Source organism: Chiloscyllium plagiosum, chromosome 32, assembly GCF_004010195.1.
Source record: "Chiloscyllium plagiosum isolate BGI_BamShark_2017 chromosome 32, ASM401019v2, whole genome shotgun sequence".
Taxonomy (NCBI): Eukaryota; Metazoa; Chordata; class Chondrichthyes; order Orectolobiformes; family Hemiscylliidae; genus Chiloscyllium; species Chiloscyllium plagiosum.
Genome location: NC_057741.1, coordinates 39,268,011 through 39,289,583, shown reverse-complemented (window position 1 = coordinate 39,289,583; position 21,573 = coordinate 39,268,011). Strand labels below are relative to the sequence as shown.

General features: G+C 44.0%; 1 protein-coding gene across 5 annotated transcripts; it reads right to left on the bottom strand.

Annotated features, from left to right (window-relative positions):
- Positions 1–459: 459 nt before the first annotated feature.
- On the bottom strand, positions 460–19,046 carry LOC122539528 (proepiregulin-like). Of its 5 annotated transcripts, XM_043674486.1 has the most exons (6): positions 18,914–19,001; positions 12,144–12,230; positions 11,826–11,920; positions 9,192–9,315; positions 7,545–7,691; positions 5,106–6,194 (listed from the first exon to the last, which is right to left on the bottom strand). In XM_043674486.1, the coding sequence occupies exons 2-6, from the start codon at positions 12,155–12,157 to the stop codon at positions 5,951–5,953; spliced, it is 624 nt and encodes a 207-aa protein (XP_043530421.1). In that variant the 5' UTR covers positions 12,158–12,230; positions 18,914–19,001; the 3' UTR covers positions 5,106–5,950. The 5 variants fall into 5 exon arrangements, with proteins under 5 accessions (XP_043530422.1, XP_043530424.1, XP_043530421.1 ...); XM_043674487.1 differs by lacking the exons at positions 5,106–6,194; positions 11,826–11,920 and adding an exon at positions 460–4,615 and having other exon boundaries at positions 18,914–19,046; XM_043674489.1 differs by lacking the exons at positions 5,106–6,194; positions 11,826–11,920 and adding an exon at positions 4,542–4,615 and having other exon boundaries at positions 7,511–7,691; positions 18,914–19,046.
- Positions 19,047–21,573: the final 2,527 nt, after the last annotated feature.

Sequence of the window (21,573 nt, the reverse complement as noted above, 5' to 3'; positions counted from 1 at the left end):
GAACAAGTCCAGCCTGTTCACTCTTTCCTGATCGTCGTAACCTGGCCCTAAGGCTCAGACTGATCCAGAACGGTTCTGTCTCCAACCAGTAACTCTGCAAAGACTATCAGTGATTATACAGATTAGTCAGACACCACCACATTCACATTTTAAAATAAATTTATTTAACAAATCATACTTTAACTGAAAAATTCAGCACAAAAATATTACAACAAAAATAACCGCACATAGATTGATTCAACTTTTGAAAACACAATATAAAGAACTTGAATGTTCCCATCATGCAATTTTACTAGATGTTTCCCAGCATCGGCAGTATTTTTCTTTTGAGATACTTCATTGGATTTTGATGATAAATAAATACTAAATATTTAAGGTATAGAAACAAAAAAATCAAAACAAGAAATTTAATGAAAAATGCAATTGAATAAAGGTATTCCTGAAGAAGGGCTTATGCCCGAAACGTCGATTCCTCTGTTCCCTGGATGCTGCCTGACCTGCTGCGCTTTTCCAGCAACACATTTTCAGCACTAGAGGTATACTAGCCAACTCCTACAGTATGCTGGTTCTCCAATATCAAATTAAGAATTTGGCACGTACTTTGATAAAATTGGAGGGGGGGGGGGGGGATGGTGGGTAGCTTGATTTAGCACTAGGGAGGGGGTGAGATTGAGTTTGAATGCGGTTTATTTTTCCCCAAAAATGCTGCAACTCCTGAATTCTGGCCCTTCCTCATGTGGGATAGGAGCCCGACTGGCATTTTAGGTATCTGCAGTCATTGTTTTTACCTCGTTGATTTTAGGTATGCTGTCAAAGATCAAGTTTAACCTGCTCAGCAGGTATTTAACTGTGGTCAGCCTGCATTGCGGATAACTGGCAGCTACAGCAAGGGGAGGGCAGGCAGAGGGGAGCATTCCTTGTCAGTCAGGTGGAGCAGGAATGATCCCCCTTAATTATCCCTCACCACCCCAGATCCGGGCCCAACAACCCTGGCTCTCTCTCTCTCTCACTCCTTTGTCTCAAGCCAACTTAACTCCCACGCTGGAAACCGTGCACCAACATAATATGATCCAATTCTCTTGAGTTAGAAAACTAACAGATCCCCAAGAAGCTCTGGACTGGAAGGTAAGACGTTGACAAAGGAAGGGACTAGAATTGGGAAGGCACTGGGAATTATTCAAGCCGCTGATGCAACACTGATTGCTTTTGAGATATTTGTATTTGGCAAGTTAACAGTCCTGTGACAGAATGATGAAAAAGTCTTTGATTTGGCCTATTAATAGTCTAGTTACAGAGAATGACAGTCACTGTCTCTACCTCTCTGCAATCTTCAAGATGCATGCCGTGTGTTGGAAAGTAACCAGCACGTGGCAGCCAGATTCCTAAAGTGGAGATCATCCTTCAAGTCTAACCACACGTTACACTAACCTGAGAATTACCGCTGAACAATTCTTCCTTCAGTTCCCTCAATGCCCACAACTGATGTAATATACACATATAAACTAGGAGCAGGCCATTCAGCCCTCAAATCTGCCTTACTGTTCAATAAGATTAGGGCTGAATGGATTGTGGCCTCCAGCCTATGTGCTCACCTCTCCCTGAGAGCACTGACTCCCTCGTTGGTCACAGATCTATCTAACTCCACCTTCAAAATAATCCAAGACCCCATATAGTCAATCATCTCCTCAGAGACCCAATTAAAAAAAAGAGCACTAATATTTATCTACATACATCAACTGATTCCTGATGAAGGGCTTATGCCCGAAACGTCAATTCTCCTGCTCCTCGGATGCTGCCTGACCGGCTGTGCTTTTCCAGCACTATACTCTCAATTCTGATCTCCAGCATCTGCAATCCTCACTTTCTCCTAGTTGACATCTATAGCACCATAGATTAAAAATTCTTTGTAGTGACAGTACTTAAAGAGATCAGATATTATCCTCTAGTGTGTGAAGTTCAAGGAGGTGAAAGTACAAACAGGAGTATGAACAGGAGTAGGCCATTCAGCCCATCAGGTTTTCCCTATCAATAATGGTTATGACTGATAGAATACTATGGGGCCTTTTATCCAATCAATCCTTATAACTTTGTACATCACTGGGAATCATAAATCTATTAATATCTTAAACATACTCAAAGACTGGACCTCCACAATCCTCTGTTCTGAGATATCAAAATGATCAAAGCATAAAAATATTGCATATATCTTGCCAGAATTGCAATTTCATTCCAGCCTTTAGTTTTATTATTTACAAAGTAATGTATTTTAAGGTGATTTTTCAATCACTCATTCAGCCCAGTATGGGACAGACTCAATTTCAGACCATAGTGCCATAAGGGCACTGGGAATTGTGTCAATAGTTCCTATTACATCTACTAAACAGCATATACCAACAAAACACATGACTTAGGGGAATGCCCTTTTAGTCTACACTGCCATTTGGTAAGAACTTGGCTGACCTGATCTCCATGTTCCTATCTGACCCCTCTACCCTTTGACCCTCCATCTGGCAAGAAATTATTGAATGTTGCTCCAATTTCAATGTGGTATAAACAAGTGAAACATATTGTTCGGGTGCTTCAGTAATCGCAGAATGAATTATGCTGTTACAGAGTGTGGATCAGAGACTGACTTACAAACTCTGTAACGCTGATTAACCGGTGATCCCAGCAAGTGTAGATCTCCATCAGAAACATGGATTTGAAAAGTGCACCTTTATAATTAGAGATGGGAGACCAGAGGGAGACCAGCCAGCGAACATCAATGTGCTCACTCTTTGGAAGAGTTATCCAATTAGACCCATTCTCCTGCTCTTTCCCCCATAGCCATTTTAATTTTTATCCACTTCCCTTTCAAAAGCTTTTAATTGAAGGTGCACTTAATTATCCTTTAGGCAGAGCATGTCTAATCACAAGGAAAACAAACATACTCCTCACCTTCCCTCTGGCTCTTTGATCAACCACTTTAAACCTATGTCCCTACAGCAACACCAGAGTCAATTGTCTCTGTGAGATTTGTGCAGATCCTTAATGCCGTTTAATATATCCATCAAAAGCCCCTTCTCCACATGCATCAAGGTCCCTCAGCTTTGGTTCTGCTCTAGTAAATCCCCTCTACAAGATCTTCAGTAACTCCTGGAGCACAGTGTCCAGAATTAGACAATAGTCCAGTTGAGATCAGCACAATATTTACCAAATTTTGGCAGGAGTTATTTGCTTTTGTCTGCCATGTCACTCTTTATAGAGCCCAGGGTCCTGCAGTTTCTTTAGCCAACTTGTACAGAAATGCTGTGACACATCTCTGGAGCAGGTGGGACTTGAACTCAGACTGTTGGATCCAGAGGAAAGTACTCTACCACTGCACCACAAGAGCTCTTTCAGGATCCTACAACCTCTTGACAGTTTCTCCAACATGTCCTGCCACTGCCAAAGATTTAAGCAAAGTTTCCTCTGTTTGTACATCCTCTTTAAAACTTTTCAGTTGAGTTTCGGTTGGCTCTTGTCGTTCTTCCCTATAACGTTGTATTAAAGTACTTAATAAATAAATATGTATTTAACTTATAAAATGTTAATATCAGTTATTTCTGTAATCTGGAGAAATTTTGGAGTTGTACTTGATGTCTGTTTTTGGCTCATGTCAAAATTCTGAAACTTTCATCCAAAAGAAACAAACACAGACCCAGGTCAAACTGCAAACTTCAGATTCTCAGTCCCTGGTTCAGGTCAGTTAAAGAAACATTGCCCTCTGCTGGAGTTCAAGGCAATTTGTCTGTCAGTTGCAAAACAGAATACATCATAAATATATAGCTGTGAATAAATACTGTAAATGAACATGTCACAAAAGATGAAAAGGAAACGAGAGTGATCTTGTGTTAAAATCTAGGTCCTTCAGGAAACTGCTCCAAACACAAAAGCACTCTGATCTTTATGCACTGAAAATGAAGTTGACATTTGGAAAAGTTAAAGTTAACTGGAGCAGTGGAATATTGATGTATTTTTGATAGTTTTAGTTTGTTCAAGCACAGTGGATCAATTTCAGCCCAGTAAAAGGGGGAAATCTCCCAGTGCCCTGACTCCTCTTTAAAGGTTTACCCACCGTGCTGTAAGTGTAAATAATGGCAAAAGGGAACAGAATGGTATTGACACACATATGTCCCTCCACCCTCATACTGTCACTAAATGACACAATGGTTCAAACAGGATATGAGCTCCTTCATTCCAAGGGATAGACCTTAGGAAACAATTCACATCTTCAAGGGAGGAGGCCAACAGACAAAATCATCTCAGAAATCTTGAAGAAGTCAACTTCTTCGTGAGAAACAGGAGGATTAAAAGGAAAGGAATGGTTTTCACAGTAATTCAAACTGTTTGTCTTAGATGTACAGAAACCAATACGCCTTCAGCTGAAGGTAACCCATAATGCCACACCATTTCTTTAGTGCATTTATGTTACATTCTCCAAGTTACTGGTTGTGTTTAGCAGTGGAGCAGGTTGTGAAATGTTTCGCTTGGAGGTAATGAATCCTGCCCCAAGAACGACTCCTTAGATTCAGTTTTGGTTGGATCTTTCTCTCTTGTGTCTTGTGATTGATGTTTAGATCTGTTTTTACTAAATCTGTAAATTAAAAAAAACAGATCTTGTAACATGCTACATATTCAGTAGAGAACCTATGCCTGCCAACAATCATGCTGTCAGCGCAGGGGGATTGAGTGAGGTGGAGGCCATATCTTTGTGGAAATCTTTCACATTTATTGTCAAAGAGAAAGAATTTATGAGGAGGTTATGCAGCATCGTTATAAATTACTGATTGCGGTCCTGTCATCAACCCTGTGTGCAATTCTAGATACCATCTTTTACGAAGAAGGTCAAGACTGGAAAAGATTTACTGAAAATGGTTCCAGGCATGAGGGAGTTTGATTAAATGAATAGACCTCAAGAAATTGGGATTATTCTTCCTGAAGCAGAGAATGTGGAGGAGAGGTTTAATAAAGGGGAGATACAAATGGAAGGAAGATTAGCGATAGGAACAGGAGTAGGCCATTCAGCCCATTGAGCCTTCTCTGCTATTCAATATGAGCAGGGCTGGTCATCCAACTCAATTCCCTGTTCCCACTTTCTCCCCTTGATCCCTTTAGCCCTAAAGAATGAAATATAATTTCTTCTTGAAAACATTAAGTGTCTTTGCCTCATACACTTTCTATGGCAAAGAACTCCACAGGCTTCCCACTCTCTGAGTGAGGACACTTCTCCTCATCTCAATCCTAAATGGCTCACTTCATATACTGGACTGCGACCCCTTGTTCAAACCTCCTTGCTCATTGGGAACATCCTTCCTGTGCTGACCCTGCTCGACCTGTAAGAATTTTATAGGTTTCTATGAGGTCCCCCTGATTCGTCTAAACTCCAGTGAATATAGTCCTAACTGATCTAGTCTTCCTTCATACCATCTCAGGTGGATTGTATTGGGATTCCATCTGGTTAACAGAATTAAGGAAAAAGGGAAATAATCTTAAAATTAGAACCAGGCTATTCAGGACTGAAATCGCAAAAAGACAATTTCCACACGAAGGAAATCAAGATTCTGGAGCTCTCTCCTCAAAGTGTTAGCATCATTAGAGTTTCTCAACTGAGATGCATATTGTTCAGGCAGGATATCAGGAGATAAGGGTCAACAGTGGGTAAAGTGATTTGAAATATCAATCAACAATGAACCACATGGATAGCACAGCAGGTTTAAGAGCCAAATGCTCCATTCCTGTTGCTAACATCTCTATGGTCACTTGGGCCACGCAGGAATCAGCCCTACCATTAATGTGAATCTTAATTGATGTGAATGTTTATCTGAGGCCTGTGTACTATACAAAGAGGGTAAAAGGCTTTCTGATCATTATTTTAATTGACTTCTTGGCGTAGGTTCATCATTGGCTGGGTCAACTCTTATTGCTCGTTCTATCTGCCTTCCAGAGGTGATAAGGAACATTCCTTCTTGAGCCGCTGTAGTCCATGTGCTGTATGTAGACCCACAATAACCTCAGGGAGGGAATTCCTGGATTTTGACCCAGTGACACTGAAGCAACGGCGATATATATCCAAGTCAGGATGGTGAGTGGCTTGGAGGGGAACTTGCAGGGGATGGTATTCCCATATTTCTGCTGTCCTCATTTCTAGATGGTGGATCTCATAGACTTTGAAACTATAAGGAAAGGAGAAAGAACTGTCCTTTCTAAATGCTTTGAAATTCAAAGACAGTAACAGTGTGACTAAAATGCAAGCTTCCAAGGTATTAGCTCTGTGCACTAACTTTGTGAGCAAGGCTTTAAGGGCAAGATATAACCCAGAAGCTGCAATTAGAATGCCCATCCATAAAACCAGAGAATAGCAATGTCAGATAATCACCAGAGAAATCTAATCAGGAATTCAGGGAAATTTCTTCAGCCAAAGAGTGTTGAGAATACACGTGACAATAGGTAAATCAGAATGTGGGACTTGCTCCCATGGGGAATGGCCTGGACAGAGTGGACATTGGGAAGTTGTTTCCATTGGTAGGAGAGACGAGGACCCAAGGGCACAGCCTTAGAGTAAAGGGAAGACATTTTAGAATGGAGAGAGAGTGGGGAATCTATGGAATTCACTGCCACAGAAGGCTGTGGAAGCCAAGGCATTGAGTATATTTAAAACAGAGAGAGATAGGTTCTTGATTGCCAAGGAGATCAAAGGTTATGGGGAGAAAGTGGGAAAATGGGGTTGAAAAACCTATCAGCCATGTATGAATGGCAGAGCAGACTCGATGGGCCAAATGGCCTCATTTCAATTCCTATGTCTAAAGGTCTTATGCTCTTATGGGAAGTTGAGGTGAATAAATTTTGAGATGTTGAAGGCATCAAGGGATATGGAAACAAAGAGAGCATGGTATTGAGTTAGAGAATGAGCCACGGTCATACTGAATAGCAGAAAACATTCAAAGGGGCAAATGATCTATTCTTGCTCCTATTTTCTATGTTTCTCTGACTAATGTAGATATATTCAAGGGGAAAACTGGATATTCACATAGGATAAAATGTAGGAAAAGGACAGACTGATTGGGTGAGATATGGGATAAAGGGAGGTCATATGGAATGCAAACACTAGTTCAGATAAGGACTTATACCGGTGCTGCAAATTAGAGTTAGAATTAGAATCCCTACAATGTGGAAACAGGTCTCTCGGCCCAACGCATCCACACCGACCCTCTGAAGAGTAACCCACCCAGACCCATACTCCTACCCTATATCCCCTAGCCTACACATCCCTGGACTCTATGGGCAATTTAGCATGGCCAATTCACATAACCTGCACATCTTTAGATTGTGGGAGGAAACTGTAGCACCCGGAGAAAACCCACGCAGATACAAGGAGAACATGCAAACTCCACACAGACAATCGACCCAGGCTGGAATCGAACCTGGGCGATTTTATGTAATTCTACAATTTTTCGGTTGTGCAATTAAATAAAGCAAGGGATTGTCATACTTTAGATTCTGAAGACTGGGCAGTCAATAAATACCTCCTGTAGATCAAGAAAGAGACAATTAGCAAGCCCACAACGACAAGAAATAATATCGCCACCGTCAGTGCCACATCTTGCTTGCTCATTGGTTGCCGGACCAGTTCAAGGTGCATGCACCTGGCACCACTGTAACCTTTAGCACACCTGTAGGAGGAAAGTTATAGAATTAACCATAGGCCTTCCTCACACCTACCACCAACTCACCAGAGAAATCCCTGGGCTCCATCCTTCTGTGCTCATGCAGGTGGGTGTAATTAATTCCTAGTTTGTCCAGGATTTAATTAAGGGGCTAAATAGTCTCTCTTGTTTCTATCTGCATTAGCATCTCATGCCTCTATAGGTATTTTAATACAATAAGCGCAAAATCGGAAATCGTGAACAACTGGACCATTCCCATGAACTGTTGTGAATGACCTATTAAATTCTTTGCAACAAGCCTCACCCCAGTTCCTTGTAAATACTAAAAGTAACAAGTATTTTGGAAAAGTCAACTGTGGCAATTCTATTCCCTGAATGTTACAATTTTTACAGATTGCTGGCTTACATGGTGCCAATTGAAGGCAGTAAAAAAAAAAGAGGATTTTGTTCCAATTTCAGATGACCTGGATGGAAATGAGAACTATCTCAGGGGTTGACTGCTGCTTATCTTCTATGCCATTTCCTTACTAAAACATACTTATACAGAATTGGTACAAATTACAGATCCTGCAGCCTCCAACATTGCTCATTTAACCCGATATGAAATGCTGGCTCATGAAAGGCTGGACTTGTGGAAGGAGGAGGAAGTGACATGCTGTAGGATAGAGTCAGAGTTGAAAAGCGTGGCACTGGAAAAGCACAGCAGGTCAGGCAGCATCCGAGGAGAGTCGACGTTTCGGGCATAAACCCATCATCAGGAATTCCTGATGAACGGCTCTTGCCCAAAGCATCGACTCTCCTGCTCCTCAGATGCTGCCTGACCTGCTCTGCTTTTCCAGTGCCACACTCTCAACTCTTCAGCATCTGCAGTGCTCACTTTCTCCTGAGTATGAAGAAATTAGATTAGATTAGATTACATTACATTACATTAGTGTGGAAACAGGCGCTTCGGCCCAACAAGTCCACACCGCCCCGCCGAAGCGCAACTCACCCATACCCCGATATTTACCCCTTACCTAACACTACGGACAATTTAGCATGGCCAATTCACCTGACCTGCACATCTTTGGACTGTGGGAGGAAACCGGAGCACCCGGAGGAAACCCACGCAGACACAGGGAGAACGTGCAAACTTCACACAGTCAGTGGCCTGAGGCGGGAATTGAACCCGGGTCTCAGGCGCTGTGAGGCAGCAGTGCTAACCACTGTGTCACTGTGCCACCGTGCCGCCCATATGTTGTTGAATAAAACAGTGCTGTTGCTGTGAAACACTTGGAAGATCAATAGGTGCACCGGGCAATAAGATTGTCAATATAGTCACATGCTCAAAGATAATTTGGGTTCAAAACCTGCCTCTCAGTTGTCATCTTGAGCCTAAAGGGTTAACTTTGCTAGCTCGAGTTTCTCCCCTCCTGTAAGTTCACAACAGCTGCACACAGCATTTATTACAACTGAGCAATTCTGGATAGGAATTAGACTAGTTCACCATGTTTAATTTGTCCTCACCTGCAGTAGTGAATGTTTTCGTGTGGAATGTACACACAGTCTCCATTAAGACAATAATTTTCCATGGAAAGTGGACACTTTGATCTTTTCACCTCAGGGGTTGGGGAAGTCAGAACTGCTGTCTCTGTTTTATAAAACAGTAAGCATTAGCCAAGTAGCAAATTTAAAGTAAAACATCCTTAGTATTTGAAATTAAGTTAGAGGGTTAAAACATGGACAACAAAAAAACACAAGCATCCTGAGACATTTCTCATTTCTACGCGGTTGGTCTAAAATTGTAACCAAATCCTCTTTGTTGAATGCAATTTCACCTGTTTAAACAGCAATCTTTAAAAACACTAATATTCAAGGAACAGAGAGTTTGAAGGCATTGCTATTTTTGGCTGTTTGAAATGTTAATTACATTCAATGTTTCCAAGAAACAAGGGTGGAGCTTGTTGCAAGGATTTCAATAAATCAGTCAAAATAGAAGTCAGAGAATGTAAGGCAGTGTCTGAAAGAGAGAGTCAGGAGCAGATTTCATGGTGAGCAGTGTTACCGTTTCACCGATCCGTTGAGAATGGGCTGAACTACATCAGGTCTGTGTGTTGGGATTCTGGAAAAGGTCCCAAAGACATCCTCAGAGTCAATTAGTGTAGCCAAGCAAGATTAAAATTCAGGAAAAATACCCAGGAGTTTTATATCATTCATTGGTGATGACAGTAACTGCCTTTGAAGGACTGGAGTTAGATGTGGGAGCAAGGGCTGGAGAGCAATTTCCAAATCCAAGGGAGCACTGACCAGAGAAAAGAAGGTGAAATTCCAGATTATGAGCAATCATTCAGGCAGAGTTTGATGGAGTGCATCCTGAGGGAGTTAAGACCAGGAGGTCAAAAATGAAGAATCATGATTCCTTGTGAAGGGTTTAGTTAGGTTTGATGTCACAATGTGATTGACACCTGGGAGTTGCTGAGAAATCCATGGGATCTGCCTTTGACAAAGTTTACTATTTGGCATTTAAGGTTTACTGCTTGACAAGGTTCCCCATGGGAGACTGGTTAGCAAGGTTAGATCTCATGGAATACAGGGAGAACTAGCCATTTAGATACAGAACTGGCTCAAAGGTAGAAGATAGAGGGTGGTGGGGGAGGGTGCTTTTCAGACTGGAGGCCTGTGACCAGTGGAGTGCCACAAGGATCGGTGCTGGGTCCACTACTTTTCATCATTTAAATTAATGATTTGGATGTGAGCATAACAGGTGTAGTTAGTAAGTTTGCGGATGACACCAAAATTGGAGGTGTAGTGGACAGTGAAGAAGGTTACCTTAGATTACAACAGGATCTTGATCAGGTGAGCCAATGTGCTGAGGTGTGGCACGTGGAGTTTAATTCAGATATATGCAAGGTGCTGTATTTTGGGAAAGCAAATCTTAGTAGGACTTAAACACTTAATGGCAAGGTCTTACAGAGTGTTTCTAAACAAAGAGACCTTGGAGTGCAGGTTCATAGCTCCTTGAAAGTAGAGTCGCAGGTAGATAGGATAGTGAAGAAGGCGTTTGGTATGTTTTCCTTTATTGGTCAGAGCATGGAATATAGGAATTGGAAGGTCATGTTGCAGCTGTACAGGACGTTACTTAGGCAACTTTTGGAATATCATGTGTAATTCTGGTCTCCTTCCTATAGGAAGGATATTGTGAAACTTGAAAGGTTCAGAAAAGATTTACAAGGATGTTGCCGAGGTTAGAGGTTTTGAGCTGTAGGAAGAGGCTGAATAGGCTGGGGCTGTTTACCTGGAGCGTTGGAGGCTGAGGGATGACTTTATAGAGGTTTTTAAAATCATGAGGGGCATGGACAGGATAAATAGACAAGGTCTTTTCCCTGGGGTGGGGGAGTCCAGAACAAGAGGGCATAGGTTTAGGGTGAGAGGGGAAAGATTTAAAAGAGGCTTAAGGGGCAAATGTTTCACGCAGAGAGTGGTGCGTGTATGGAATGAGCTGCCAGAGGATGTGGTGGAGGCTGGTACAATTCCAATATTTAAAAAGCATCTGGATGGGATATGAATAGGAAGAGTTTGGAGGGATAAGGGCCAGTTGCTGACAAGTGGGACTAGATTAGGTTGGGATATCTGGTCGGCATGGTCGAGTACATCTCTATGACTCTATGTGCTCAATCACAGTGTGTCACCTTTGGTTAGTTCTGGGTGTTATGGCATAAAATGTGTTTATAAATATTATAATATTGTACAGTAAATTTTATTGTTGTTTATTTCAAAACATGGAACTTCTTTGTAAGTACAGAGGTTTCACGCTTTGTCCAGTTTTAAGGAAAGGTAACAGGTCCCTAGACAGAAGGTGTTATAAATTCGATCGGCTAGTCCAAGATGATAATAGAAATGTAGCAGGAAGATGCACAGAGCAGGTTCCCACACCTAGAAAGAGGCAATGCCAAATGATCTGGATTTAGTGACCTCAGCTGAGGGATTATTATTGGCTGAGATACCTGGAGAAACCTGTTTTTCTTTAAACAAAAAGAGGGTGCTATGGATTCTAAGGCAGTCTCCTTGGGCCCACATCCGGTCTAGGCAAAAGTGAGGACTGCTTGATGAAGGGTTTTAGCCCGAAACATCGATTCTCCTGCTACTCGGATGCTACCTGACCTGCTGTGCTTTTCCGGCACCGCATTTTGGACTCCACATCCAGTCTGTCATCCCAAGCACAGCACGTCCGACAAAGAACTGCAGATGCTGGAAATCTGAAATTTGAAGATAGAAATTGCTGGAGAAACTCAACGGTATCTATGGAGAGAGAAACAGAGCTAACGTTTCGAGTCCAGTGACCCTTCTTCAGAACTGAAGAGAGAGACAGCCAATCAGACAGTGCAAACGTTTGCAATGGATCCTTCTCTCAAACTAAACTCCAGGAGTGAATGAGATACCGAACAAAGTGTAAAAGGGGGAACAATATAAGTTATTTACCTGTGTTGTTGCATTCACCACCCTGCTGTCCAGGCACACAGCTTGGGATGATGGTTGCAGTGTCACAGAGGCGATACACACAAAACACTATAAACAAAAAGAGACAAAATTTGTCAAGGTCAAAGGTGAGAAGATAAGCTTATTTTGAGATTGAGGCAAACCATTTCTTTCTGATATCCAAAACACCTCATTTATAATCATCTGGCCCAGAGAGTAGCCATTCAGCCCGAAACATTGATTTACCTGCTCCTCCGATGCTGCCTGACCTGCTGTGCTTTTCCAGCACCACTCTAATCTAGACCCATTCCATCTAAGCCAACCCTTTCAAACAGCTCTTCAATATTCACACATTTGAAACCTCCATTTATTCCTGTTCTAGAACTTATTCAATTTCCCCTTGGAAAGTTAACACAGAATCTGCGCCCACGGCTCTGACAGGCAGCAAGTTCCAGGTTACAGTAACTCACTGAATTAAGACAATCCCCTTTCCCCTCTGGTTCATGCTACAGAGCTTTACGGGGTTTCAACCCACTGTGACCTTTCTCAGGTCTGAGGGTGCAGTGTCCAAAGGCACGTTTCCATGACAGACATTAGATTTGCATGTTATTAAACAATGGGGTTTGCCTGAGGGGACAGTCCCAGTTTTGTATGGACATGTTGGAAACTATTTGCATACGAACATACTGCATACATTTGGCTGAAAATGATTAAGCCTTGATGTAAACAAGATCGTGTCTCTGAGAGATATCTGTTGCAGGAGCAAGCCAGGTGTCTCAATGTTGGCCAATTTCACTTCCCCTCTTACATTTGTTCACCTTCCAGACTGCATCCTTTCACCATTTACTCAAAAGCTGCACTTCAGTAAATCTGACTGACTACAGTGTGAATTCAAAACAATCAAATGTGTAGAGTCTGATTCCCTGTGAAACAAATCAGGATTCAAAAATCATCATCTTTCTTTACAAATCCCCACAGCTTCACTCACTCCCTATTTCTGTAGCATCCTCCAGACCCTACACCCCTCCCTAGCTCTGTAACTCCCTCAGCACTGACCCTCCGACAGTGTGGTGCTTCCCTCAGTGCTGACCCTCCTGCAGCACGGCACTCCCTCAGCACTGACCCTCCGACAGTGTGGCACTCCCTCAGCCCTGACCCTCCGACAGTGCGGCACTCCCTCAGCACTGACCCTCCGACAGTGCGGCACTCCCTCAGCCCTGACCCTCCGACAGTGCGGCACTCTCTCAGTAATGTAATGGGAGTGTCAGGCTGAAACTTGTGCTCATGCCCATTTCGTACACTCCTTGAGGAAACCTTTAAAATCGAGCAATAATGTGAGCCGCTATTCTCCCTCATCGTAGGTGAGACCGAGACTCAGGGATCCCTTCACTGGGGTAATTTGCAGGATTACACTGATCAGCCTTTGTGTAAAATGCTGTCTGCTGTGACTCTGCACAACCCAATTCTAAGTTTAACATCCCATGAGCTCTTTGCAGTGATCTCCTGTCAAAATTCAGATGGGTGTTCGGTGAAACCATTGAAATGATTCAGAGCTTGTATCTGCTCAGTGTGTGGTTATCTGCAGCATCATCTCTTCACTGGATAATGCAGCTGGGAAATAGCCCCTCAGCTGTGGGTGGCTTCGGCTTTTGGCTTTTGTGCGTCTGTCATTACTGAGCTGGCCAGGTCTCGGTGTGACCATTCCACTAGATGAGGCCATTCACCAGTCAGTGATACCCCGAGACCTGGAATGAATGACTGTCAATGGGACCTTTTCTCATGTTGCAGTTTGGAAACAGTCCAGCCCCACTGAGCCTTGCCAGAGTTTGGAATCCATCAGAGTTTGGAATCCTCTTCTCCTCTCACTGTACTAGTCTAACACTGTCCACCTCATGTGGCTGTCCAGCTATCTATCTTAGCCTGCTGGACAAACTTTCCTCATTCCTGAAGAAGGGCTTATGCCCGAAACGTCGATTCTCCTGTTCCCTGGATGCTGCCTGACCTGCTGCGCCTTTCCAGCAACACATTTCCAGCTCTGATCTCCAGCATCTGCAGACCTCACTTTCTCCTCAAAGATGTCCAGCTATCTATGTTAAACAAAGGGTTACATTCTATAATGCCTGGAATTGATAGTTTAATTCATGACATGGTATCGAACAAAATGCCAAGATGTCGATATTTTCTGTTCAAACTATTCAGAGAATGTGATTACACACCTCTGGAGCACATGGGACGTGAACCTTGGTCTCCTAGCTTAGACATAGGGACGTACCACTGCACCACAAAAACCCTTATCAGCATTGTCATGTTCAACCTTACAGATATTGCTAAATCATATTCCTGGAGCAGGAGGGGCTTGAACCTCAGTCTCCTAGGCTTAGAGGAAGGGACATTGCCACTGTGCCACAACAGCCCTTCATTCCCAAGACGTGTGCCCACCTATATTATAATCATCGACTCTCAATCACTTGCTTTCGGTTCAGCACAATGTCCGCTGTCATGTTGTTGAAGGTTATAAATATTTCTGTGTGGGTGCAGTTCTGCATTCCACAAACACCTCGCAGAAATAAAAATGCGGCATTTTTTCCTTTGCTTCTCACATGTAGCAACAAGACTATTGCACAGAATGCGGTCAACAAAGCCTTGGGAGTTTCATTCTTAGTTTGTAATGTCCTGCTCTGGGTTAGTTTTTTTGCTCTTTATTCTTTCATGGACAATAAATACCAGTTTTGCCATATCCCATCGCTAACTGCCCCCTGCACTGAAAGTCTTGCTCAGCCATTTCCAAGAGCAATGGCTCTGGAATCACATATCGGGGTATTGGGTTAGGTCAGTTGGCTGGATGGATGGTTTGTAAAGCAATGTGATGCTGACAGTGTGGGTTAAATTCCCACACTGACTGAGGTCACCATGAAGGACTTTCCTTCTCAACCTTTCCCCTGGTCTAAGGTCCGGTGACCCTCAGGTTAAACTACTACCAATTGTCTCTCTCTCTAATGAGAGAGCAGCTCTATGGTTGGTAAGACTACGGTGACTTACACAGGTGAGAATGGCAGATTCCTCCCCTTGAGGACATTAGTGAACCAGATGGGTTTTACAGCAATGGATGATAGATTCAGGGTCACAGTTATTGAAGTTATGGTCCAGATTTGTTTAATGCTGTGGTGACCCTTGGGTCTCTGGATTACTAGTCTAATGGCACACCATCTCACCATTCCCTGTTGAAAGTTACAATTGAATCTACTTCTATCAGCCTTTCAGATGGAACATTCCAGATTGCCCTAATTTACACTGATTTGAATTTACCTTGGTTCTTTTTGCCAATCACTTTAAAACCATCAATACTGGCTTCCAACCCTCTGAAAGCAGCAGCTCTCTGTCTACTCTATTAAATTTCCTCTTAATTTCCCTGCTCAAAGGAGAAAAGCACAGCTTCTCCCTGTCATTTCACAAATCTAAGGCTCTTTGTCTCTGAGACCACTGCAGGAAAGGCAGGAGCTGGAGGAGGGTAGCGGCCAATGTGAGATTGCAAAGGCCATCAGCCAATGGGGTTTGATGCTGGAACCATCCAATGAGGAATTAGGGGAGGCAAAAGACAATCAGAGAATTGGGGAGGGTACCGGCCAATGGGCAGATTGGGGAGGGTACCAGTCAATGGGAGAATTGGGGAGGGTGCCAGCCAATGGGCGGATTGGGGAGGGTACCAGCCAATGTTTCTGGGAGGATTAGCAGCTGATTTCATGCTGGGAAGCATCAATGTCCCGAAGCCACAGTCCAATGTCAACAGTCTTTCACCAGAATTTGAAGCAAAACAAGGAGATGGGGGTGGGGTGAATAAAAGAGAAGGTCTACGATAGAGAATGTGAGGACTGCAGATGCTGGAGATCAGAGCTGAAAATGTGTTGCTGGAAAAGCGCAGCAGGTCAGGCAGCATCCAAGTGCAGGGGAATCGACGTTTCGGGCATGAGCCCAAAAGAAGAAGGGTTTATGCCCGAAACGTCGATTCTCCTGCTCCTTGGATGCTGCCTGACCTGCTGCGCTTTTCCAGCAACACATTTTCAGCTACGATAGAGAATGGCAGGATAGGTTATACTGAAGGGCAGAAGAGCTGGGGAATGGAACAAGGTGGGTTTGGAGGAAGTGTAGATAGCAACAGCAGGCCTGAAAAGAACGAGAGTGGTGATTATGATCTGACATTGTTGATCTGAATGTTGAAGCTGGAAATTGTTAAATTTGAAGCTGTTCCTCCAGTTTAAATTGAGAATATAGATCAAGGATTTTGCAATTGGATGGAACAAATAGATTTTGCAACTGACCTAACAAGTGAGTCATGCAATTGAATGGCAACGTAACTGATGGAGGCTTCTATTTAAGGTGAAGTAACACACATTGACATACATAGCTGTATAAAGTATGCCATAAATCTAAAGGAAATAATCTGAGTCCAGAGAGATCTGAATAACGATCTGGATGTAACAGTGAACATAACAATGGCAGCACTAACACAAAAGAGTAAAGTGCCGCAGGTATGAATAGAGTTCAGGAATGTTTTGCTCTGTTCATCAGGAGTCACTGAGAGGTTTGGCAGCACATGACGGAAAGCAGAGATAGAATATTGTGAGCAAAGTCGATCACACTATTTCACAAGGTGATGTACAGACATTGTCGAGAGGATGGAGAAAACACTAACCCTAATGATAAAATGACTGCGTTAGGAGGAATAAAAATTGCAAAATCTCAAAACTACTCTCTCAGAGGAAGGTAGCTAAGGGGTGGACTTATCAGTGTTTACAAAATATAAAAGAAGATAAACATTATTATTTCAAATGAATTGAGATCATGATGTGACAAAGGTCATCCACTTGGAACATTAACTCTCTCCCTGTTTCTGAAACACTCCTCTCTCCATAGACACTGCCTGATTTGTTGGGCATTTCCAGCACTTTTTGGGGGGGCTTTTTGCTGGGGTTGAGATCTCCAGCCTCTGCCATATTCTGCTTTTGTTGTGAAGGCGCTACAAAATTGCACTTAACTAGGACCTTCCACAACACCAGGATGTGCACACAACAAAGCTGATCATTTTTGTGGTAAATTTAAAGCTTGCCTTTTCATCGTTTCTGTCACTGTTAGGTCCCTTACTTTATTATCGTCAGCAAGTTTGAAAACCGAAACATTGTTAGAACATGTTTACTGGGGAAAAAGAAAGACTACAACAACAACAACAACTCGCAGTGAAATAGCTAATTTAATATAGGAAAATATCCATAGTCACTGATTGGGGGAGTTTTCGGACTAAAGATAGATATGAGCCACAGAAAGATACATTAGGGCAGAAGACCAAAAGCCCAGGCAAACAAAGAGATTTTCATTAGAAATTTAAAGAAAGAGACAGCAAAGATGAGAGCAGGAGATGTTCAGGGAGGGAATTGCACATCTTAAAGAGCTCAGGTGGCTGGAGGAAGCTGAGGTGACACAAGTTCTAAGGAAAGGCTGGATAGACTGGGATCTTTTTCACCGGAGCGTAGAAGGTTGAGGGGTGACCTAATAAAGGTTCATAAAATCATGAGGGTCCTAGATAAGGTCAATGGTAGGTGCCATTTCCTGAGGGCAGGGAATTTCAAGATTAGGGGCATATTTTTAAGATGAGAGGAGAAAGATTTTAAAAAGACATGAGAGGCAATGGTATTTTTAAACACAGAGTGGTTTGATGAACTGTCAGAGGAAGTGGTGGATGTGGGTACAGTTACAACATTTAAAAAACATTTGGATAAGTTCATGAATAGGAAGTGTTTGGAGGGATATGGGCCAAGCGCAGGCAGGTACGACTAGTGTAGTTTGGGATTATGGTTGTCACAGACTGGTTGGACCGAAGGGTCTGTTTCCGTGCTGTATGACTTTATGAGCCAGGATTAGAGGAATGCACACAGATTTAATCCTGAGGGAATGCTGTTCTGTTGGAGTCAATAAGCCAGTACACTATGGATGTGCCTGCTCTCTGAGTGAACATTCATCAGCCTGGGGGCTGTTCCCGGAACAGGGAGATGGTCAGTAAGTCTATCCCTTACCCACCTTGCCAAATCCAATCCAATCTCTGATCTTATTCACTCTGTGGGAGCTTCCAACTCTCCACTAGCAACAACGCTTTAAAAGTCACGCACTGGAAAGCATTCGTTAGTCCAGAGAGGCGCTAGGTAAATGTAAAGTTCCCAGCCCCGTTTCTCTGGGAGAGCACAGTAGGTTTTAAACTTTAAACTACAGATTTCATGAAACATGCGATCTCAGTAAAACTCAGTCTGGGACACACAGGGACTTGTGTGTTTTACTCAGGGAGACCCAATCCAAGTCTGTGGAGAGTTGTGTTAAATAGGCTCCGGTCTCCCTGAATGGAAGATGAGACAGAGATGGGTCATAACCGTCCAGTAAACCCCCCACCCACTCCCCAAGTGGTAGGGAACACTGTCTTGTGCCAACCCTTTCAATATTCAAACAATACATTAAAGTTTAGAACTCGGACCTTCAACGTGGGGGATCCCCGAAAAGTGCTGACTCTCCCTCCCTGCCCCAAATCCCCCAGCCAGAGCCAGGCAGGGGTCTGCCCTCCCCCCCCGGGAACCCCCAGACCCTGACTGACCCTGTACCCAGGCCAGACCAGCTGAGCTTTTCCAGCAAGCACTGCTGCTGTTTCTGATTTACAGCATCCACAGTTCTTTCGGTTATAATTTAGTCCCTGTACCCTGTTGTGTGCATCTTCACAAAACAGCCCCAGCCCTTACCTGGGAGAAGGAGCAGAGTCCACATCGACCAGGTGCAGTTGGCCATGGGTTAAGAGGAGAGAGACAGATACTGCAGCACTCCTGAACCACTCCCGCAGAGGGAAGGATTTCTGTGCCTCTTGCTGAGTGCCGTTGTCCCAGGCCCTGCCCACTTCCAGTAGAGCAGGTATTTGTATTCAGGTCAATTACGCCGGAAATTGCAACACCAGTAACAGTGTAAACCATTCTGATTGTAATATTCACCCCTGTAGTATGGAAATTGCTGATTTCCTTTGCATGTGTCAACATACTGATCCAAAACAAATAGCTTGGCTACTACTCAGGAACAATGAAGTTGAAATACTGCTGCATTTCCACAGAGGGAATCGAACCCACAGCCAACAGCTCCCCCGGAATTGTCATCTGGTTCCCTGGAGCTGTTCGTCAAATCAGCAAACTCTCCGCAATCACGTCGGTCACTTCAAAATATGTTTAAAACAAAAGTAACACAACCCACTCTCAATGGTTTACTTCCAATGTGCAACAGAGAAACGAGCCAGGTGACAACAATTGCATTTATATAGCACCTTTACTGCATCACAGCATTTCACTATACCCTTTACCAAATCTAGTTTTCCATTCAGCCACAAATTCGGGGTGCTTTACCGAAACGTTAGTTCTGTGGGGTAGGTTTTCAGGGATGTTGAGGTGAGACAGAGGATGAGAGGTTACTGGAAGGAATTGCGGAGTCATAGAGTCACAGAGATGTACAGCATGGAAACAGACTCTTCTTCAGTCTTCCTGAAGAAGGGCTTATGCCCGAAACGTCGATTCTCCTGTTCCCTAGATGCTGCCTGACCTGCTGCGCTTTTCCAGCAACACATTTCCAGCTCTGATCTCCAGCATCTGCAGACCTCACTTTCTCCTCAAGAGACTCTTCAGTCCAACCCGTCCATGCCGACCAGATATCCCAAGCCAATCTAGTCCCACCTGCCAGCACCCGGCCCATATCCCTCCAAACCCTTCCTATTCATATACCCATCCAGATGCCTTTTAAATGCTGTAGTTATTCCAGCCTCCACCACTTTCTCTGGCAGCTCATTCCATACACATACCACCCTCTGTGTGAAAAGGTTGCCCCTTAGGTCCCTTTTATATCTTTCCCCTCTCACTCTAATCCTATGCCCTCTAGTTCTGGACTCCCCCACCCCAGGGAAAAGACTTTGTCTATTTACCCTATCCATGCCCCTCATAATTTTGTAAACCTCTATAAGGTCACTCCTCAGCCTCTGACGCTCCAGGGAAAACAGCTCCAGCCTGTTCAGCGTCTCCCTGCAGCTCAGATCCTCCAACCCTGGCAACATCCTTGTAAATCTTTCCTGAACCCTTTCAAGCTTCGCTGTAGCAGGGAGCCCAGAATCACACACGATATTCTAAAAGTGGCCTAACCAATGTCCTGTACAGCCACAACACAACCTCCCAACTCCTGTACATAATACTCTGACCACTAAAGGCAAACACCTTCTATCACAATGAGCTGCCAGAGGAAGTGGTGGAGGCTGGTACAATTACAACATTTAAGAGGCATCTGGATGGGTATATGAATAGGAAGGGTTTGGAGGGATATGGGCCGGGTGCTGGCAGGTGGGACTAGATTGGGTTGGAATATCTGGTCAGCATGGACGGGTTGGACCGAAGGGTCTGTTTCCATGCTGTACGTCTCTATCATTCTATGACTATCCTATCTACCTGCAACTCCACTTTGAAGGAGCTATGAACTGCTCTCTTTGTTCAGCACACTCCCCAGGTCCTGGCCATTCCATGTATAAGAGCTGAAAATGTGTTGCTGGAAAAGTGCAGCAGGTCAGGGAGCATCCAAGGAACAGGAGAATCGACGTTTCAGGCATAAGCCCTTCTTCAGGAATGAGGAAAATGTGCCCAGCAGGCTAAGATAAAAGGTAGGGAGGAGGGACTTGGGGGAGGAGCGTTGGAAATGCGATACGTGGAAGGAGGTCAAGGTGAGGGTGATCCCTGGTGGTCCTCACCTACCACCCCACCAACCTCCATGTACAGCGGATCATCCGCCGTCATTTCCGCCACCTCTAAACGGACCCCACCACCAGGGATATATTTCCCTCCCCTCCCCTATCAGCGTTCCGAAAAGACCACTCCCTCCGTGACTCCCTCGTCAGGTCCACACCCCCCACCAACCCAACCTCCACTCCCGGCACCTTCCCCTGCAACCGCAAGAAATGCAAAACTCCCCTGGGGTGGGGGAGTCCACACCTCCCCCCTTACTTCCCTCCAAGACCCCAAGGGATCCTTCTATATCCACCACAAATTCACCTGCACCTCCACACACATCATTTACTGCATCCGCAGCACCCGATGTCGCCTCCTCTATATTGTGGAGACAGGCCGCCTACTTGCGGAGCGTTTCAGAGAACACCTCTGGGACACCCGGACCAACCAACCCAACCACCCTGTAGCTCAACATTTCAATTCCCCCTCCCACTCCACCAAGGACATGCAGGTCTTTGGACTTCTCCATCGTCAGACCATAGCAACACGACAATTGGAGGAAGAGCGCCTCATCTTCTGCCTAGGAACCCTCCAACACAAGGGATGAACTCAGATTTCTCCAGTTTCCTTATTTCCCCTCCCCCCACCTTGTCTCAGTC